The 17,384-nt window shown below is 42.2% G+C and overlaps 1 protein-coding gene and 2 pseudogenes across 1 annotated transcript; all 3 read right to left on the bottom strand.

Moving 5' to 3' along the window:
• Window positions 1-6,786: 6,786 nt before the first annotated feature.
• LOC147632514 (actin-depolymerizing factor pseudogene) lies at window positions 6,787-7,815 on the bottom strand (annotated as a pseudogene).
• A 184-nt stretch (window positions 7,816-7,999) lies between these two features.
• LOC147632513 (pentatricopeptide repeat-containing protein At1g71460, chloroplastic-like) lies at window positions 8,000-9,832 on the bottom strand. The gene has a single exon (XM_086807003.1). The coding sequence runs from the start codon at window positions 9,830-9,832 to the stop codon at window positions 8,000-8,002; it is 1,833 nt and encodes a 610-aa protein (XP_086663129.1).
• A 2,475-nt stretch (window positions 9,833-12,307) lies between these two features.
• On the bottom strand, window positions 12,308-12,880 carry LOC147632512 (actin-depolymerizing factor 11 pseudogene; annotated as a pseudogene).
• Between the last annotated feature and the right edge of the window lie 4,504 nt (window positions 12,881-17,384).

Here is a 17,384-nt window from a genome sequence, read left to right as displayed (position 1 = left end):
AGCCAAGCTTTGCCACATGCGTTTTGGCTTGAGGCTGTCATGTGTGCTGCATATGTACTCAACACATGTCCTACTAAGGCCTTGCAGTCTGTTACTCCATACGAAGCTTGGCATGGTAGGAAGCCTTCTATTGGTCACTTGCGTGTCTTTGGTTGCTTGGCCTATGCTTTAGTGTCTGTGCAACAACATAGAAAATTGGATGATAAGGCTGTCAAATGCATTTTTGTTGGTTACAGTGCTGAGAGCAAGGGTTACAGATTGTATCATCCGCAGTCAAAGCATATCTTGATTAGTCGAGATGTTGTTTTTGTGGAAGATGCTGTGCAGCCTTTGTTATCATGTACCAAAGAGACAGGTGTGAGCTCACGGGATGTATTTGATACGTTGTTGCCTCTGTTTACAGGTGGGAATTCAAATGTAAGTCCTAATGAGGCAAATATTCAGCCTTTGCAAATTTCAAACGACATCATAGATCAGTCTATTTCTGATGCAGATTTACAGGATGTAATTTATGAGGATAGGGCTGAAAATGAGCAGGCTAGAGGTATGCCTAAATGGCTGGTGCAAACCTTGCGTGATAGTAAAATTGATGCACCTATTTCTAGTCGTACTCATTCAGGTTTTCAGCATGCCTTTTATGCATCCGATTGTTATGCTTTGGCTGTGTCTAGTATGTGTGAAGAGGAAGAACCTCTTTCATTGATGAGGGACACAAAAATCAGAAAATTGGTTGGCTGCAATGCAAAGTGAATATGATGCTATAATGAAGAATGGTACATGGTCTTTGTGTGATTTGCCTATTGCTAAAAAGGTCATTGGATGTAAGTGGGTTTTTAAGTTGAAACGAAAGCCAGATGGCAGTGTTGATCACTATAAGGCTAGACTTGTTGCAAAGGGTTATGCTCAAGAAATCTCTACAACCGTAGGAGATCTAGATTAGAGTCCATAAAACAACATAAATGGAGTAAGTCTAGTTATGAATAATAAAAAACAACATAAATGGAGTAAGTCTAGTTATGAATAATAAAAAACAGATTGTTGGGGTGAGAAGTACTCCTCTCCACTAGATTATTCATCTATGCACAAGCATATGCTCTAGAACCTCATTGGGTTTTTAGTTTTATTACCTTCAATCTACGGATGGTTGGCCTTACTCTTAGAGTGATATTTAACCTTCGAAGGTTTTCCTTCAAAGATGATTATCAAACTTTCTATCTCTACCTAACACTATATCTATGGGCAAGCCATATAGTTTGTAGAGATGCTTGATAAGGAGTCTTATTAGTTGGTCAAATGATGGCCTTTTTGCTTTTCCCTTCAAGAAGAGTTTTTGTCCACAAAAATGGTTTAGAAAGTTTTAAACAAGTGTTTGTATGTAGACCATATGGTCATTTATGCTTGTAATTTCCCTAAGTACTATGATAAGGAAAGCAAGACACACAACACATATTTTCTCTAAGTCTATGACGACCAAGGAAACATGCAACACTCATGTTTCATCTCGAACACCAAACCATAGTTACCACTTGAAACTATGAAAGATGTCAATAAAACACATATTACTACTAAGGCATCGAATAACATCATACCTTTAGTATACTTGAGGAGTTCTCAAATCCTCCAAAACTTCATAATGAATGTGCTCACACATTCAAGGAATTCCTTTACATGTTCTATGACATCAAAGATGTTTTTCTCTTATGGTTAGAAACCGCATGGACTTTAATTCAACAAATTTATGTAATTGTTACAAGTCTTTAGCAAATTGTTCTATAATGTGGTAAATTTCAATTGACCTTACAGATAGTCTAAGCAAAGCAATCACAGAACGTGAGTCGGAGGGTGCTAGCGGCGTATCCCTGGGAGCCGTTGCCTGCTCTGATACCAATTGTTGGAATTAGGGCTGTAGGAAAGCACACAAAGCTTGGAGAAGAAGAAGCAAGAATGCACACAACACACAATGTATTAGATTGTGTCAATGTACAAAAGATTAGTTAGCCCTAGAATGATGGGCATATATACAAGCCGAGGGAAAAAACCTCCTAAAGAGGGAAAAAGTTCCCCGGCGGTCCTAAGTGTGTTAACACACATCACTGCCTATATATATGGCAACAATTTATGTGATACAACTAACTTGGTTTGAGATATCCAATTCAGACAATAAGGTGTGTAGACATTGTATATGGGTTGAAACATTTTGGCCCCTCGACCATGGTAATAGTAAATAGATGCTTTATTTGTAAGTATTAATCTTTTTAAAAGCCCATCAAATACAAATTTGTATATTTTCTTAGAGTAAGGAAGATACCTCATCATTGTCTTATATGCGGACGATCACATTATGACAAAAAATCATGAAGAGAAGATCTAAACATAGGACATGTTGAGTTCAGAGTTTAAAATGGCAGATCCTAAGCTTATGCATTTTTGTTTGGGGATAGAGGTGTAGCAAGAATGAGGTGTAGCAAGAATTAGATGGAATCTTTTCTCCTGCAAAAGTTTGCAGGATAAATTTTTAAGGCATTGGATGTTGATGCAAAGCTTAATTCTATGGAAGATGTTTCTATAGTTGTGGATATAAAGGAATACAAGAGGTTGAGTATAGAAGGTTGGTGGAGAGTTTGATCTTTCTATGCAATACATGGCATGACATCTGCCTGCTATAGTTGGTGTCCTTAGCACATTCTTAAATTAGCCTTGAGAGAAGTACTGGGAAGGTAGGGATGTGGGTATTACATCAAAGGTATCACATCTCTTACACATTGGGCAATACCTTGACTTGATTTTGTGATTTTGAGAAGTACTGGGAAGGTAGGGATGTGGGTATTACATGAAAGGTATCACATCTCTTACACATTGGGCAATACCTTGACTTGATTTTGTGATTTTAGATTAGGCAGGAGATTGTGGTAGAGTAAAAAATATATTTTGGTTACTATTTTCTTATTGGGTTTGGAATTACATCTTGGACCAACAAGAAAAGAAACCTCCTACAATGATAATTTCTTATAGATGCGCAATATGCTTTGCTTCATGTAAAGCAGTCTAGTTGAGAAAGACTTTAGGAGACATGGGCATTGCTTAAAAGGGAGTGACAATGTTGATGTGCAACAATTAGAGTTGCATGGCACTTGCCAAGAACCCGGTTTTTCATGCTCGTATGAAGCACATCGAGATACAATACACAATATAATTTTGTGCATGAGCTACTCATCATGGATGGAGAGGTGAAGCTTGTCTACTAGAAATGAAAAAGAAACAACAGAGAATTGTGTAGATATTTTCATAAAGGCTCTTCAAAGAGGAGTGCCATCTTCATCAATTCGGTGTTGGACCGAAGAGGTAGATTACCTCTACTACTGCAGGTGGACATTAAGAGGGGTTGTTGGAAATCATTTGCTCAATTCTCCACCTTATGGGTGATGGATATGCTCTATTTTATAAGGTCCCTTATATGAGGAGCAACTGCTTTTGAGCACTTGGGCACTCGACAGTTCCCAATTTAGACATTCGACGGTGGCCACATGACCAAATGCATGCTTATGCGAGCTAAGTGAATGTATTAGTGATTAAGTGCAAACTGAGAACACAGTGTTCTCGAATTACAAGACTCATTTGAGGGTCCAAATGTTCTCAGATAGTGGTGGGAGGTGCGCAATGTTCGTAGCTAACTGCATTATGTCTTAACATGGTTCCAATAAGATGATATGGCCAGTTGGTCATTTTGGACCAAGTTGTGGGTCGTAAGTTGGTTGTGATGTGGTCAAATCAACACCCATTTCTACCTTGGGCATTTCTACCTTGGGCACTATATATAGACTATATATAGTGATGGTTGTGATGTGGCTCGTAAGGTGGTTGTGATGTGGTCAAATCAACATCCATTCCTCTCTTGGGCACTATATATAGACTATATATACCTAGATGAATCTAGGAACATGCCCAAATTCACCTTTTACGAACGTGCATGTTATATACTCATGGCAATCAACCCACAAGACTATATAACTATCAACTCCATCATGCATAGTATGGACTAGATACTATGACATCCCCACTAACGTCATCAGTGCCCAATAATGGGTGTAGAACTTGAAAGAAAGTGAAGAAAATATAAAACATAGATGCAGGCCCGGGTACAACACCTGTAAATGATGGAAATTGATGTTTATTATTGAAATTTGAGCACGAGGGAAGCCCGTAGGTACTGTACAATGATGAGAAGTAGTAGCATCTGCTAATAACCTCAATTGAATGTTGAAAAATGAGATGATATGAGGGAAAAGGGAGCCAGCCCTTTTATAGTCCCTCAGTATGCTGGTCGGCTAGTTGTAGCAGGTCGACAGCAAGGCTATAGTAAAAAATGCTATAAAATGCCTAAAAAAATACCAAAAATGGTAGAAAAAATGTTGAAAAATCTCTGCTAAGATATGCCAATGCAGGGCTTTAATTGGAGCCAGATACAAGCATGAATATGCATGGGAAAGTCTATCTGGGGGGATGAAGTAATTTCCAGCACCTCCTCTTTAGCGCCAGATGGGTGGACCAACTCCGGCACGCAACAAAAAATCCTCCAAAGAGTCTGAAGGAACAACCTCTTCATAAAAGGCACAAAGCTTGTGAAGATATGGTACATCTAAATACCGAGAAGTTCTCCAGAAGAATCCACAAGAAGATCGAGAAGATATTGAAGACGAAACACTAGGATCAATCTAGAGAGAGAAGCCCTTAGGAGATGGAACCATAGATGGCTCCGAAAAATATGGTACCTCCTTTACATCTACACAACAAGTATCAGGACCGAAATACAATCCTCCTCTGAAGAAGAAGGTAATGAAACAACCACTGGAACAAACTGATCATCAGTGATAGCTGAATTTGTTAGGTTCGAAGTAGGAACAAGCTCCAAGATAGTGGAAGATGCCTCCTTTGAAACATAAGAAGTAGAATCAACTGCCAGGAGAGAAGCCACCAAAGTAGGAAGCTCCAAAATATGTGAGGATATCTCAACAAAATCATCCACCTGCTCTGTAGAAGAACCGTTATCCTCCTTTGAAAGAGAGGAGAGAATAATAGCATCAGCATGTAACAGCACAAAGGGAAGAAAGATACTCATCCAAAGGGATTAGAGGAACTGATAAGGTCTTTATTAGAAACTCCTGCTTTGCTTTAGCTTTGCGAGAAGCAGCCTGTCGGGCAAAATACTTGGCCTCTGAATGACCAAGTCGGCCACAAACTCACAAGATTCCTTCATCCTGGAACCCTTGATGCTGTTAGAATTGTCAGAAGAATCGTCATCGTCAGAAGATAACTTTGTGTGGTGACTTTCTGCTTTTTGTTGTTGGAGTTCCCTTTTCCACCTTTGCCTTTGCCCTTGCCCTTCGTAGAGGTAGTAAAAGCAAACTCCGACTTACCTTTTCCCACGAAGTATGCACTTGTCATGGAGATAACTCACTCACAACTTCCTCAAAAGTGGGGAGAGGATCACGGAAATAAATATTATCCCTGAAAGAATCAAAGGAAGCAGGTAACTTACCAAGAAGTTTATGGATTGGAGTGTCGATGGTACTCCCGTACTCTTCAAGTTGCAGCTTGATATACGGGCAAGTATTTAATATTCATGTTGTCGTGACGTGGGCGGTGTCGCTGGGAAAGCGCGGGGCTTCTGGCTGTGAGAGTAAGTGGTTGAACTTCAAGGAGCACCACATTTATATAAACATCATCACAATAAAAACCATGAGCAAAGAGAACTCATATTCCCATAAACACCTTAAACCATAGCCAACAGGCTCACAGAAACCTGTCACCTTTACTATTCACAGGCTTCCTAAAAAGACATAGATGATCATGGTCTTCCTCAGCAACATACTTCCAGATGACGTGAAAAGATAAGGACTATTGACACTGTGTAAGCCACCCTTAGGAGGTCCACAAACACAACCAATCTTCCTCTACTAAAATTTGTCCATGATTACATCCAGCTCCCTGGACTACTCCACCTGCAGATTTAAGTGGAAAGCTGCTGCTAGTAACGGAATGCACATAAGATGGATTATTCAACTTCTCCTTCTGCAAGTTACCTGAAACTAGACCACCAACACTTCTTCCAAGTTTGCTGGCAACATTTAAAGCAGCAAGTGCAGTTATTTTTCCTGTATGACCTCTCAAAACATCTGGACCCCGGCTGGCAGACTGCACTGCCTTTTTCCATTTTGGTGCACCTGGATGGCCTTCCAAGTTCCAAACCCTCACCTTGAAGTCTGCAGATCCTTGCACAAAGGGAGCCTACGGAAGGAACAAGTATCTGCCACCCAGTCTGTTACATTGGCAGGAGCCAATGCATCAATAATGATAGGGTACTAATGATTTCACATCTTTATCATAAGCAGCTGCACTGATTGCTCCCTCATGGCATCTTGAAATCTTTACTATAGAATCTCCTGGTTTAGCACTTTCAAATATACAAATACATTTATCAAATCCAGTTGTGAAGACATTCCCAAGGTCTGATGTACATATGCTTTGTATTACATCCTTATGGGTGTACAAAACAGTGTGATGAAGCAAAAATTTGGCGATCCCAATTCTCTGGTTCTGCGAGTCAGATTTGATGTACATGCTCGACGATGATCTCACACAACAGAAAAGTTGCACTACACCTCGTCCTCCTGCTATCAAGTGCTTGCCTTTGGCATCCCATGCTAGACAGTTGACAGGTCCTCCAAATTCTACCATCTGCAACAGCTTGCCCTTGTCCGACCAGACGAGAATGTTTCCATCGAGAACAGGACTGAAACTTTCGCCACTTCATCCATCAGAGGATCCAGAGGCTATACAGCTAACAGGCCACCAAGAGATCATCAAAGGTGCTACCATGGAATCTGAGACCCAAAAGCCCTTAATAGGAGCGTTCCCTGAGTTTCTCGATGTCTACTTCAGTCGGATCAGTGGCCTGGACTTCATAATGGACTTCCAGCTCCCGCTTGAAACGATCCTTTGAACTTGCATACAGCATCTTGGTCCTCACACGGGACACATCAGGAGACCAGACGATGAAGAAGATCTTGCTCTTCTGGCAGTTATCTTCTGTAACGAAGTCGAAGTCGTAAACGGCATATCTGCAATCCTTCTCGGGAAGAGAGATTATATACAGAGAAAGGCCCCTTCCCCGAGGCCCCCCCCATCCACACACAGCTACTCTCTGTACATTCTACAGAGAGCCCCCCCGGTTCCCCCCCACCGAAAAGCTCCCTCCTTCTCCAATATATTTTCTCAGAATAGCACGCCTCCTGGATATCCAGAATTTCCCGCAGATAAGGCGGGGATTTCCTCTTTTGCAGCAAAATTTTTGGGTTTTCCCATTTTGGAATTACACGCCCTCCATTTTCCTTGCATTTTTCAAAGAGTTGATAAGCATCAACACTTAAGGCTCTTTACACCTCATTCTTCCCAAGGGGCTGTTCCCACACAAAGCATCCCAAGCTCGACAACATTGTATAGCCTCCCTTCTGACAGCTTGTTTAGGGTCATCCAGTGCATCCATAAAGCTCGTAAAACCCGACTCTCCGAAGAGGAAATACACGTGCATATGGTAGCCCTACAACTGCACCTGGATTAACCTGCACATCCTCCGGTATGTGCCACCAAGTTGCTATGTAGGCTAATCTTCTTCAAATCTATACTGATTTGAATGTCACCCTCATCTTCATCAAATTTTGACACGTTATGGCCCTCATCAATGATGTTATCCCGGCTTGACGCTGTTGAGAATTGTGCATAGAAGACAGCATGTTTGAAGAAAATCTTGATGTTCATGGTAATCTGTGACCAGATGGGTTGGTTTAGAAGTCTTAACTGTGCAAAAATGCATGCAAGTAAGAAACCACCAACTCATATCACCATAGACAGTGACCCTTCTTTGGAATCATTGTTGAAAGGTGGGTCTCAAGAAAAGGGTAGAGCTACATGGAATCATAACTTGCTTGCCTGTGGCTTGCCTTTATGAGAAGTGCAACCCGGGGCCAACTGCAAAGTCTGCACTCTCTAGACCCCCACATTTCGTATACATATTGATAAGGGCAATCCCTATAATGACATCTGACTGCAATCCTGCATTTCTTATGCTTGCATGGATCTCCTTGCCCTTGGGTAGATCTGCCAGAACAGAGCATGCACTAAGAATGGTACTAAATGTCACCTTGTCTGGTTCAAGATCCTTCTTTTGCATGCGTCGATAAAGTTGCATGGCCTCTTTTGCATCCCCATGCTGGATAGTTGCAGCCAACATGGTGTTCCATAAGCCCACATTTTGTACATGCTTCTTGTCAAAGACCTTCACTGCGGCCTTGATACTCTCACACTTGCCATACATACTGATAAGGGAAGTCTGTAATTCTACATCATGCTCAAACCCACTATCAACCATTCTAGCATGGATCCTTTTGCCATCTTCTAGAGCTGCTGGAGAGGAACATGCAGCAAGAATTGTACTGCAGGTGCGCTTATCTGAATATATCCCTTCAGCAAGCATTTGTTGATATAACTGAAAGGCTTCCTCTGCATGCCCAACTTGTGCATATGCTGCAATTATGGCAGTCCAAGACACAACATTCCGCAGGGGCACTCTGTCAAACACCTCCTGTGCATCTTCAAGACTTCCACATTTGGCATACATGTCCAACAAGGTACTACCAACAAAAGTTTCTGATTCAAAACCCTCTTTTGCAATCTCAGCATGTACTTCTTGTCCCCTTTTTAGAGATCCTGTCCGGCTGCGAATTTTCAAACTGCCAACAAATGTGACAGCATTTGGGAACACGCCCTCCATTTGCATCTGTTCCAAGCAGTGTAATGCTTCTCCATCAAGTCCACAGTCAGCATACCCCGAACTCAAAACAGTCCACGCAACTACATCTCGTGCTTCTAGCTCATCAAACACTTCATGCGCCTCAGCAAGTAAGCCACATTTTGAATACATCTCAACCAAACTATTGCCAACAAAAGTGTCTGATTCCAATCCCTCTCTGACAAGACCAGCATGTACTTCTTGGCCTTGTTTAACCCATTTCAGCCTAGCACAAGCTTTTAATAATGCCTGAAGAACATACTTGTTAAGTTGAGCACAATTGTGTTGCATTTGATGGAACAGTTCAAAGGCATGCTGATACTCTCTGCATTCGAGATAGCCTTCCAGAAGAGAAGGCCAGAAACACCCATTCTGTTGTGCAAATCTACGAAAGACCTGCTCCGCATCCAGAATTCTTCCGCATTCCACAAACATTGGGATAAGGTGATTTCTTAGTAGCCTATGAGCTTCCAGCCCATTGTAACACACGTGTAGATGAACACACTTTGCACATGAAGAATCTCTCCTTTTTCTGCATTTCTGCAAGATGGATGTTAAGCTTTCCACCGATGGCAGCTGGGCCATCTGCTCCAAAGAAGCCAATGCCTCCTCTAAACTCAAAGTCTCCCAACCCTTGGCCTTTTGCACTTGTGCATCCACTTGCACTCTAGGAGTGGATCTAGATCCAAATGCTTGTGCATGGTTTGCTGGCTCCTCCTGAAAAGCAGAACTCGACCACGCTGGACCAGCACATGCATCAAGGGCACTAACAAAGGTGACCAGATCTGGCATCAATCCATGCAACAGCATGAGATCAAACAGGAAAAGTGCATGACTACCTTTCCCACATTGAGCATATGTAGCAATCATAGCAGGCCAAGAGACGGAATCATGGTGAGACATGCTGTTAAATTCTCTTTGAGCATACTCTAGCTGCCCACAATTGCCATACATGGTGATAAGAGCCGTACCCACTGCAATATCCATTTCAAATTCACTGCCATACATGCAAGCATGCATCCACATACCTGCTTTGAGAGTGGATTAGTGGGTAAGAGCGGTGAAGAGGCTAATGAAGATGAACTTGTGAGGCAAGAATCCTTGAAGCTGCATTTGCCCTACTAGGTGGAGGGCTTCAATGTGATGTCCATGCATAGCATGAGCTTTGATGGCGAAATTCCAAGCGAAGAGATCCAGCTGATGCATTCTGGCAAACAGGGAGTGCACCTCATCCAAGGCACCACAGCTGCCGTACACGTGCAAGAGAAGGTTGACCAGAAGCAGGCTTTGCTCGTGCCCATGTGTGATGATGTAGTCGTGGGCATGTCTGCCTTCCAGTAAAGCCTTTGCCTTCCACCGATGCCCTGTACTGCTTCAAATCACCATGAGCTTCTTTTCAAAGACTCTAACTGGTTGCAGCCATTAACTGGCACATAGTTTATTCATGTATTACAAATGAGCATTCCATGTGTACATATAATGCCATCATATATGGCTTTCCTGAACAACGAGTAGAGCTTTAATCTCCATGTTCATACACTCAATTCTACAGCATTCTACATTGGCATTCCTTTTATCCTTCTGATGTTTTGGGCTTTCTCTATGTCGAACCATTCATTCAGATTATCATTGCATACATTTAGCCCTGTTTTTTCAAAGAGTTTCTTTCAGATATTCCGACAATTAGAGTACAAAGAAGTGTCCACCTTTCCGGCATTCATAAGTTCTTGAGCATTCTAACTGTTTTGCAACTTGTAGGAGGGAAGACCTCAAGTCAATACAAGCTCCTCACCTTCTTCAGCTATCAAAAAGGTCGAGTGTCGTAAGCCCTTGAGACAAAGGGTTAGCTTCAAGTCGCTACAAGCTCCTCTCTATCCTTGGTTATTGGAATAGATGAGTGTCATAGGCCCTTGAAGTGGCAGGAATGGATCAAGTCATTGCAAGCTCCTCTCCTTCCTCAGCTGTCGAGAAGGATGAGTGTCACAAGCCCTTGTTGCCCATTCTTCAGTCCTAAGAGAGAACTACAAGTCTATACAAGCTCCTTGTTACCCCCTTCTCTTGGGGTAAACAAGTGTCATAAGCCCTTGTAATCCTTCTTCTTCCCTAATCCACCTGGGTCAAATGGTACCAACAAATCATACAGGCAATGCTGCCTGTACCCTTAAGGAATACCCTCTAGATCATAGGCCATCAAGGTTTTCTGCCTCATACTTATGCTGAAATCATCACATACATAGTTCACGGGGATTTCACCACACTCTCACCCCAGCAAGTTCACGTCGGGTTCACCAAAAAGATGTCGTGACGTGGGCGGTGTCGCTGGGAAAGCGCGGGGCTTCTGGCTGTGAGAGTAAGTGGTTGAACTTCAAGGAGCACCACATTTATATAAACATCATCACAATAAAAACCATGAGCAAAGAGAACTCATATTCCCATAAACACCTTAAACCATAGCCAACAGGCTCACAGAAACCTGTCACCTTTACTATTCACAGGCTTCCTAAAAAGACATAGATGATCATGGTCTTCCTCAGCAACATACTTCCAGATGACGTGAAAAGATAAGGACTATTGACACTGTGTAAGCCACCCTTAGGAGGTCCACAAACACAACCAATCTTCCTCTACTAAAATTTGTCCATGATTACATCCAGCTCCCTGGACTACTCCACCTGCAGATTTAAGTGGAAAGCTGCTGCTAGTAACGGAATGCACATAAGATGGATTATTCAACTTCTCCTTCTGCAAGTTACCTGAAACTAGACCACCAACACTTCTTCCAAGTTTGCTGGCAACATTTAAAGCAGCAAGTGCAGTTATTTTTCCTGTATGACCTCTCAAAACATCTGGACCCCGGCTGGCAGACTGCACTGCCTTTTTCCATTTTGGTGCACCTGGATGGCCTTCCAAGTTCCAAACCCTCACCTTGAAGTCTGCAGATCCTTGCACAAAGGGAGCCTACGGAAGGAACAAGTATCTGCCACCCAGTCTGTTACATTGGCAGGAGCCAATGCATCAATAATGATAGGGTACTAATGATTTCACATCTTTATCATAAGCAGCTGCACTGATTGCTCCCTCATGGCATCTTGAAATCTTTACTATAGAATCTCCTGGTTTAGCACTTTCAAATATACAAATACATTTATCAAATCCAGTTGTGAAGACATTCCCAAGGTCTGATGTACATATGCTTTGTATTACATCCTTATGGGTGTACAAAACAGTGTGATGAAGCAAAAATTTGGCGATCCCAATTCTCTGGTTCTGCGAGTCAGATTTGATGTACATGCTCGACGATGATCTCACACAACAGAAAAGTTGCACTACACCTCGTCCTCCTGCTATCAAGTGCTTGCCTTTGGCATCCCATGCTAGACAGTTGACAGGTCCTCCAAATTCTACCATCTGCAACAGCTTGCCCTTGTCCGACCAGATGAGAATGTTTCCATCGAGAACAGGACTGAAACTTTCGCCACTTCATCCATCAGAGGATCCAGAGGCTATACAGCTAACAGGCCACCAAGAGATCATCAAAGGTGCTACCATGGAATCTGAGACCCAAAAGCCCTTAATAGGAGCGTTCCCTGAGTTTCTCGATGTCTACTTCAGTCGGATCAGTGGCCTGGACTTCATAATGGACTTCCAGCTCCCGCTTGAAACGATCCTTTGAACTTGCATACAGCATCTTGGTCCTCACACGGGACACATCAGGAGACCAGACGATGAAGAAGATCTTGCTCTTCTGGCAGTTATCTTCTGTAACGAAGTCGAAGTCGTAAACGGCATATCTGCAATCCTTCTCGGGAAGAGAGATTATATACAGAGAAAGGCCCCTTCCCCGAGGCCCCCCCCATCCACACACAGCTACTCTCTGTACATTCTACAGAGAGCCCCCCCGGTTCCCCCCCACCGAAAAGCTCCCTCCTTCTCCAATATATTTTCTCAGAATAGCACGCCTCCTGGATATCCAGAATTTCCCGCAGATAAGGCGGGGATTTCCTCTTTTGCAGCAAAATTTTTGGGTTTTCCCATTTTGGAATTACACGCCCTCCATTTTCCTTGCATTTTTCAAAGAGTTGATAAGCATCAACACTTAAGGCTCTTTACACCTCATTCTTCCCAAGGGGCTGTTCCCACACAAAGCATCCCAAGCTCGACAACATTGTATAGCCTCCCTTCTGACAGCTTGTTTAGGGTCATCCAGTGCATCCATAAAGCTCGTAAAACCCGACTCTCCGAAGAGGAAATACACGTGCATATGGTAGCCCTACAACTGCACCTGGATTTGTATTTTATGGCCTCACTTCCATGGTTTCACACCATAGACGTGCCATAGCACGACAACGTGATCACAAGTTTTTTCTTGTTAATAACACATGTGAACATGTTAATAACATGTTTACATGATTACACGTTCACAAAATAGCAGGTTGCTGGTCTGGTAACCTACCAAAATCTCGTCGGGATTCGAAAAAACCCGACGGGCCCGTCGGGTATAATTAAAACCCGGCGGGAACCGCCAGGGCCGTCAGAATTCCCGCCGCGCAACATATTTCTATATATATGAAGCCTGTGGGGCCCTTTGGGGATTTATTACTTGACAGTTTTACTTGATAGCTGTTTACACACAGGTACTATCTTATCTGCATGTGGGTAGTGTGGGTGTGTGAGTACTCGTGCGGGCAGCCGCCCACAGTCACAGTGCGCGGCTAGATTTGGGTGGTCTACCACATGAGAGATGCGTGTGTGTGTAAGGCCATTCTTCGAAATGGTGCTTTTATCACAGGGCACATGGTCGGTAACGCGGCCGAGTTGTGTCCTATGGTAAGTATGGCACGTTGTAATGGTACTAGTCGGTAACGCGGCAAGCATAGTATCATTATGACGATGTCACCTTCCCTTCCCTTTATCAAATGCGGGCATATGGTTGGTAACGCAGCTAATTTATGTCCGTATCCAATTCCTATTCCCATAGATTCGGGCGGCACCTTATTGGTAACGCAGCAAAATGGTGTCGTTCGCTAGTGCATATGCTTTGATTGCATATTGCGGCATTTGATCAGTAACGCGGTCAAAAAATGTCGTAAATTTGTTTGGTTTGCCGATAACGCGGCCTGTGTTGCTTTTATTGCGTGTGAAACATGCGATACTTGCTAACGCGGCCTGAGTATCACATGGGTCATAGTTTAAATCATATTGTCTACAAGTCTCATTTCATGAAATAGTAAAATCAAAGTAACAAAGTAATAACCGAAATAACACTAAAAAATAGATCATATTCTCTCTCTCTCTCTCTCTCTCTCTCTCTCTCTCTCTCTCTCCTACCTCTATCTTTACTTGGGTGATTATGGCTAAACGTCCATGCAAAGATGATAATGTAAACAAAACAATTCTACACACTTTTTTAGTGTATCTTGGAGAATTTATAAAACCATTTAAAATGTCATCTTTAAAAATTTTTGAACTTATTTAAAATGCCATAAAGAGATTATAAACATTTTTTTGCACTGTCTTTAAGAATTTATGAAACCATTTAGGAAACTATCTTTAAACATTGCTGAAATTATTCAAAATCATTAGGAACTCAATGGAGTCTTTTTGGGCCCTTTAATTTGCCATGAGGTTATGGAAACGTTTAACTTTTTGACAAATAGGAGCCCGCCATGTAAGCAAAAACCATGGGTGATTAAGAGAGGTGTAAGAGTGGTCAAAGGGTGCACTTTTTCTCCTAAAAAGGGAGGGGGTAATTTTACAAATTTTGGACCTCCATAACTTCTACATACAAGCTCCGATTTGAGCGGAGATTACAGATCCATGATCTACGCATCAAGAGCTTTCCATAGATATGTTACATGATATGGTTTTATCCGCTAGATTTTAAATTCCATTTTCCCCCCAAAATTCAAATTCGAATAAAGTAGCCGTTTTGAAGCTTCAAATTAGAAAACGTTTCTTCTTAAGAGAAAAGGTTTGACTCTTGGGGGGTCACTATATGTAAATCCTCTATATCACGTGCGTTCAAGGCCTATTTAAAAAGTCCCTTATCTGTGAATTTTTTAGTGAATATAATGTATCCTTTCCTATTCAAATCTGTAATTTTTTTTAAAATACAATAAATAAATCCCCTCTGTAAATATATTTCTGTAAGTTTTAAATATTTAAAATGTCCTTCTGTTGAACCCACGTGATACTTACATATTTATACGAATGACCCCCCCGAGGTTTGACTCCCTTAAACTACCAAATAAAAGGGCCCAAGAAGACTCCATTGAGGTCCTAATGTGCCATCTAATATAATCTCTCTTTCCATCTATTTCTCTCCTCCTTCCACTGTCTTGACTTAGGTGATTTTGGCTAGATAGTGAATATAAAACAATTTAGTTGTGATGGAGTGATTTACCCACATACAAAAAAATTGAAACAAGATTAGATGAACACGTAGAGACTCAAACACGTAGAATCTTAATATATCATCATAGTGAGTTATTCACATATATAAAAATTTAAACAAGATTAGATGAACGTAGAGAATCTTGATATATCATCATAGTTATTTATCCAAACATAAAAATTTGAAAAAAGATTAGATGAACATAGAGAATCTCGATATGTATTATATGACAAGAGTACAACTTGTTCTCTGCTAACCCAACAACTCTGGGTTTAGCATGAAAGTACATTAGAAATCATAAAATAGAGAGCAGCCTAGCTACTTTGAGTCACTATCTGAATCCACGTCAAAAAATGTGCCGTGGGCATGGGCCGTAGCCTCGTGGGCCACATTATGTCCATGGGCCTGGGTTAGAGCCTAAGGCAAACTAAATCTCTACGATAGCATCCACATGTATTGCCCTAAACTCTACATCCTTGGTGGTGGGGTTTAGCCTCCGAAAGCACTATCTCCGTAAAGCAAAATCTACCAGGACCCATGCCTAGAATTTCTCTCATGTCTATTGCTCCAGAGTAATTATTTGGTCCACCAAAATGGACCCTTCACCACTAGGCCCTGCAATACCACTGTACCCAACACCCCCGACCTACTCACATAGGTTGTATGCTTTCTCTCCTTGAGGACTCGTCCTTGTGTTCTAGGTCCTCTTGATAGGCTCTTCAAAGCCCTTAGAGAGAGTGTCCAATCAAACCTTTCCACCAAGTCTCTCTAGGTTAGCACAGCCTAGTGGTAGAGTGAGTGATTTATCACATGGTGTTCACTGCCTTTCCTCTCTATCTGTGTCTTGATACTCTCTCTCTCATATATTTCTCTTGATCTACTTGATTGGTGGTAGCAGTTCAGTGAATGTGCAACAATGGATGTTTCTTTTGTTTGATCAATGATAATTAATGTGACACACTTGTTACGGTTGTTTTACCTGTTTTAGTGTAAAGCGTAAATGGATAACATGTTGATGTATTGCTTGATGTTGTTTTCAATACTATTGTTTGATATTCTGTTTTTGTTTTGTATCTAAAGATATTTGCTAGATTTGAGACGATGGCCACCATGCTCTCCACCGAAGAGCGAAAGATCATCCTGCGAGCCATTCGCACAGAGGCAGTTATCATAGTGTCACAATGTTCAGAAGAAGCTGTCAGAAAGACTAATGAGTCAGATATCCTCATGAGAGACCTCGTCGTGCAGATCTGGGAAAATGCACAGCGTCGTCTCAGATGCGAAGGCAACGCTGAATTGTGTGTGAAAGATGAAAGTTAGTCGACTTTGATGCACTGGGGAGTATGCGTTCGGCATACAAGGATCTCAGAGATGCCGCACCACCTTCTGCCGACTTACGCCATCTACAACTGTGGGACGCAACATGGAACGAGAAGAAGGTGAAGAGCAAACGTATGAAAGTTCTTTCTGCAGACACACTTCCCAAAAGAGTGTGCATCGCCCAAGATATAGCCACTGCATCGTCCGGACAACCGGATGTGACAAGGACGGGCACAATCATGCGTACCATTTTCAACGAGCGATGTACACACCTTATCGGCGTTCTGCATGAGGCCTTGATTGAGGGGCAAACAATAGGGTCAGGAGCTTTTGGCACAGTGAAGGAGTATAAGGTCCAGGGTGTCTCATTTCTTCCAGAGCACGTTACTTTTTGTGGAAATCTTTACAAGGGAGAAGGCAGCTCAAGATTTGAGAGCTTTCAGGCTAAGCAGGGCATGCAGGTTCTACACCCGTCCATCGTGCGATGCATAGCCTTCACCAAGGAATCGCCATGGATCACTATTTTTCTGTTATATAACGGCGGTTCACTAGGTGACACGCTCTTGAAGGTGTCTTTCAGACACAGTGAGTTTACCAGAACGATGTATCGCTTGGATCAGGGATGGAAAAAGCCCCCGCCTGCTGACATACAATTAAGCCAGGTGCAGCTCGCTCAGATAAAGGAAGTGGTTTTGAATATGCCTCACATTATGCATGCCCTGGTGGATGGCCTAGCAGCCGCACACATGGCTAGCATCATTCACACTGACCTACATCCCTTCAATGTTGTGCTAGATTTTACAAAGTATTTAAAAGCACGCATTG

This window comes from Cibotium barometz, chromosome 13 (assembly GCF_041138505.1).
Source record: "Cibotium barometz isolate CiBa-2024 chromosome 13, ASM4113850v1, whole genome shotgun sequence".
Classification (NCBI taxonomy): Eukaryota; Viridiplantae; Streptophyta; class Polypodiopsida; order Cyatheales; family Cibotiaceae; genus Cibotium; species Cibotium barometz.
The sequence above is the reverse complement of the archived record's forward strand: the minus strand, read 5'-3'. Positions and strand labels throughout refer to the sequence as shown.